The sequence below is a fragment of the Parasteatoda tepidariorum genome, chromosome 10, assembly GCF_043381705.1.
Source record: "Parasteatoda tepidariorum isolate YZ-2023 chromosome 10, CAS_Ptep_4.0, whole genome shotgun sequence".
In the NCBI taxonomy this organism is placed as follows: Eukaryota; Metazoa; Arthropoda; class Arachnida; order Araneae; family Theridiidae; genus Parasteatoda; species Parasteatoda tepidariorum.
This window is the reverse complement of record NC_092213.1, coordinates 71,418,605-71,422,091: the sequence shown is the minus strand read 5'-3', so window position 1 is coordinate 71,422,091 and position 3,487 is coordinate 71,418,605. Positions and strand designations below refer to the sequence as shown.

The window sequence follows — 3,487 nt, the reverse complement described above, 5'->3', positions numbered from 1 at the left end:
ACAAATGTTTTCAGAACATTTCTTATGGTAATTACTAGTACAGCACGCGTAGCAGGCAGGAAAAGGAGCTGCTACAGCTTATGTACAAAAAATTCCAATCATTTCGCTCATGGGCGAAATGATGATAGCGGCACAACTCAAAAAATCAACTTTCGCGATAAGTGGGTTTAAAGTTTTCATTGATAAGCAGAATGCATAAGAAATGCTTTTGTTTGCTTAAACGAAGATTACCTTCAAGTTGAATTAAGAGTTGTGCAAGTATTGCTGCAAAAACAATGTGTATTTTCCTATTTACACACGTTCTTAATTCGAAACTCGTGTTTTTTTAGTAACCCAAGAGCTATTTGTTGCTCAACCCTGTAACCTATGAGCTATTTGTTGCTCAATGCATGCTCATGAAAAAAAGATTCCAAAAAATCGTGGCCTTTTGTTTTCAAAGACAATGAGAAGGTTCAATAAGTTTCAAATAAATCTTTTACAAGCAGTGTTCTAAGATATATTTAGCAAAATTGAAAGAACAAAATAAATGCTACTATTTTTTATGAAAGTGCTTTTCATATAAAAACCGCTTTTTGTAAAGCAGGACTGTTCTGGTTTTGTTACAAAAGCAATGCTTCTCACAGCATTAGCAGATGCATAAAAGGTAATCCATTTTGTATTATTTTTAAGTTTTTTGCATTGAAACATTTCTGAAAGTTTTCGACTCGGAAAGGACTCAATCATCGATTAATTTAAATTTTATTCTACGGTACGTTCAATAATCTAAATCATTCCCATCTAAAACACACCATCGAAAGACCACTGATACATTAAAAAAATTCTAACTACAAATCACGGAAAACCACCGATCCCTGCCAGCTACAGCTCACCAACTTCCTGACAAATTTCGTCGTCTAAAAACAACCACTCGACAAGTGACGGGTCAACAAGAAAGAAGTGGAGATTTAAATTAAATAAACAACCGGTTACTTTTATTTAAAATCGTTCTATGATAAAAATAGTTCAACGAAGAAAAAGACTGGGAAATAGAAATTTTCATTAAAATATCTATTAGTAATCATCAATTTGGGGTGGAAATATTTATGTGGAAGAAGAATTCTTTAACACTTCACATATTTCAAAGTTGTAATGTATACATGAAATGTAATTTGCCAACCCAAACATTTTTATATAAAGTTTTTTTAAAGTCAGTATGTTTAACTAAATTTTATCGCAAATTTATATTATTTTAATTTTGGAATAAACTTCCTGAAGTTGTAGATTATTTATAATAGGAATTTTTTTTGTGTGGAAAAAATATAATTTAATCAACAACAAAAAAGTTTGCAAAAAGTGGCTATTAAACGAGAAGGACCTGGACCTATTTATATCGGTCAAAGATTCTTTAAGTTTGAGGAAAAAGTGGCTACTAAGTTCTAAGAATCTCCCAGTCACTGGCTCATAACTGAAAAATGTTTTCAGGTCCATTGTAGTTCGTTTTGGGTTGTTTCGCGACCCATTCTCGCTGCTTCGTTCTCTCATCAATTACTGAAGCATAACAGTTAAGCATTCTTGTCAACGCTATATGATCGTGCATATACAAAAACGTCCCGCCATTTCGTGTTTACTCGCTCTTAAGACATCCAAAAATATTGAGAGAGAAAAAAATAGTATACTCTATAATTAATATAGGTATTGATGTTTCTTTTTAGTGAAAAAAAATACTGAACTTGCCAAGAAAATAATGTTTATATATATGTTTCTATATATTTTGGTTTAGAAAAGCTGCATTTTAACCCTTTGACGGTAATGAACAAGTTCAGCTCGCAATCGAATCGTGCCTCATATTGCGCGCAAACGAGTTCCGCTCGGGAGCAAGATTTTGACCGTAATGGTTAGTAACGAGCACTACTCGCGTAGTGAAATTTTTCCCCAATGCACGCTGACGAGTTGAGCTCATTCGCCATCATTATTCTGCATTGACTATGTTAAAAACGAAAAGTAAATAAAACTGTTATTTATGTACTACGAATACTTAAAGAAATTTTTAAAACGCGTGAGGCGAGCTATCTACCGCATCCAGAGATGCCAACTTGCTCCGCTTTGTAAAATAGCATTTCCTAATGATAGCGAAAGTCAAGTTACTTTCAGCTTAGTATTTATCCTTTTAAGTAATTTTTTTCACCACTAAATATCAAAAACTATAAGTAACATATAAAATGCAACGTGAAAACAACAATCTACTGGTTACTCTATTAAAAAGTAGGCGTAACTGTCCTTTTCCAACGAAATTTACTACATAATTTGCTACCACTTTATTATAACAATTCCAGAAGACGGAGCAGTTGACATCGCCAGAGAAGGGTGACATTTTCGGAAGAACGGAGGTGGAAAACAGATGCCACTTTCGACTACTGTTTGCACGTAATACTGCGCGAATTAATGAAACGAAAACTGCTCATTTCCCTGACCGTCAAAGGGTTAATTCAGAAAACCGAATCGAAATTCGTTAACTTATTGTAAATGCTGTTCCGCGAATGTTGTTCAGAAGAACGCAATTACGAGGTTTGGTTTCGATAGCGAATAGAGGCCAAACACCCATAGTTATTAATTATTAATAAAATGTCGCTGATAACGAGTATGAAAGTGTAACTTTAAATTATCGTTGGGAGAGGAAGATTGAGGTGGTAGAAGTTTGATTTCTTGCATTAATACGAGTCATTCAAAATATTTTAGCATAAAAAAGTATAAATTGAAAAAGAAGAAACGAATTTCGTTATTGTTTATGCACAATGTATCAGCTAACGTAAGTGATAACTTTTGCATCTCGTCTTCGAATAAGGTTAAAAGAAATAATACATTGGCTAAATTATTTTACTTATTTATTTTGGAAAATCAATACTTTTATACCTAATTAATAAGTATAAAGTCTTCCTGATTAATTATTAAAATTGAAGTTTAGCACATGAAAAGATCTAAAGTAACTAGGAATATAAAAGTAGTTGTTGAGTACATGAAATAATATAAAATAATATCTTAAATTTTGTAGAGTGCATTAATTTCCTTCTTTCTATAATTGAACTTTTTTCATGAAATTTGCATTTTTAAAAGCGTGATTAATGTAATATATATCTACTTAGGTCTAGATCAAGTAGTCATGCAAGACGATGAGCATCTTGTCATGTGGTACAAGAAAGCCATCTTCTAAACAATGTATCTTTTTGTTTAATAAAACAGTTTTGACTTTTGCTTTTTTTATTGCTATTGATTTTATACTCATTGTCTCTTAATATTTTAATAAATAGGAATAAGACAATCAGATGTTGAAACATCATTTTATTCTATAACCAGCGTTGAACAGCAGAGTCAATTTTCGGTTTTACAACAGTAGAGTTAAAATCCAAAGAAACTTGTAATTTTAAACTCAAATCAGAATATAAAGTGACTCCTGGACTAAGAATTGAGGCAGGATAACATTCGCGGAGAACTTTTTTGCATTACATGTAGA

At 32.1% G+C, this 3,487-nt stretch overlaps 1 protein-coding gene across 1 annotated transcript in view; it reads left to right on the top strand.

The window, feature by feature from the left end:
- The window catches only part of LOC107449272 (uncharacterized protein CG3556-like), a 184,835-nt gene extending 181,598 nt beyond the window's left edge, over positions 1-3,237 (top strand). Inside the window, exon 10 of the mRNA XM_071187101.1 lies at positions 3,120-3,237. Within this exon, the coding sequence (XP_071043202.1) occupies positions 3,120-3,187 (68 nt within the window). The 3' untranslated portion in view covers positions 3,188-3,237. The remainder of the gene's footprint in view (positions 1-3,119) is intronic.
- The last annotated feature ends 250 nt before the right edge of the window (positions 3,238-3,487 follow it).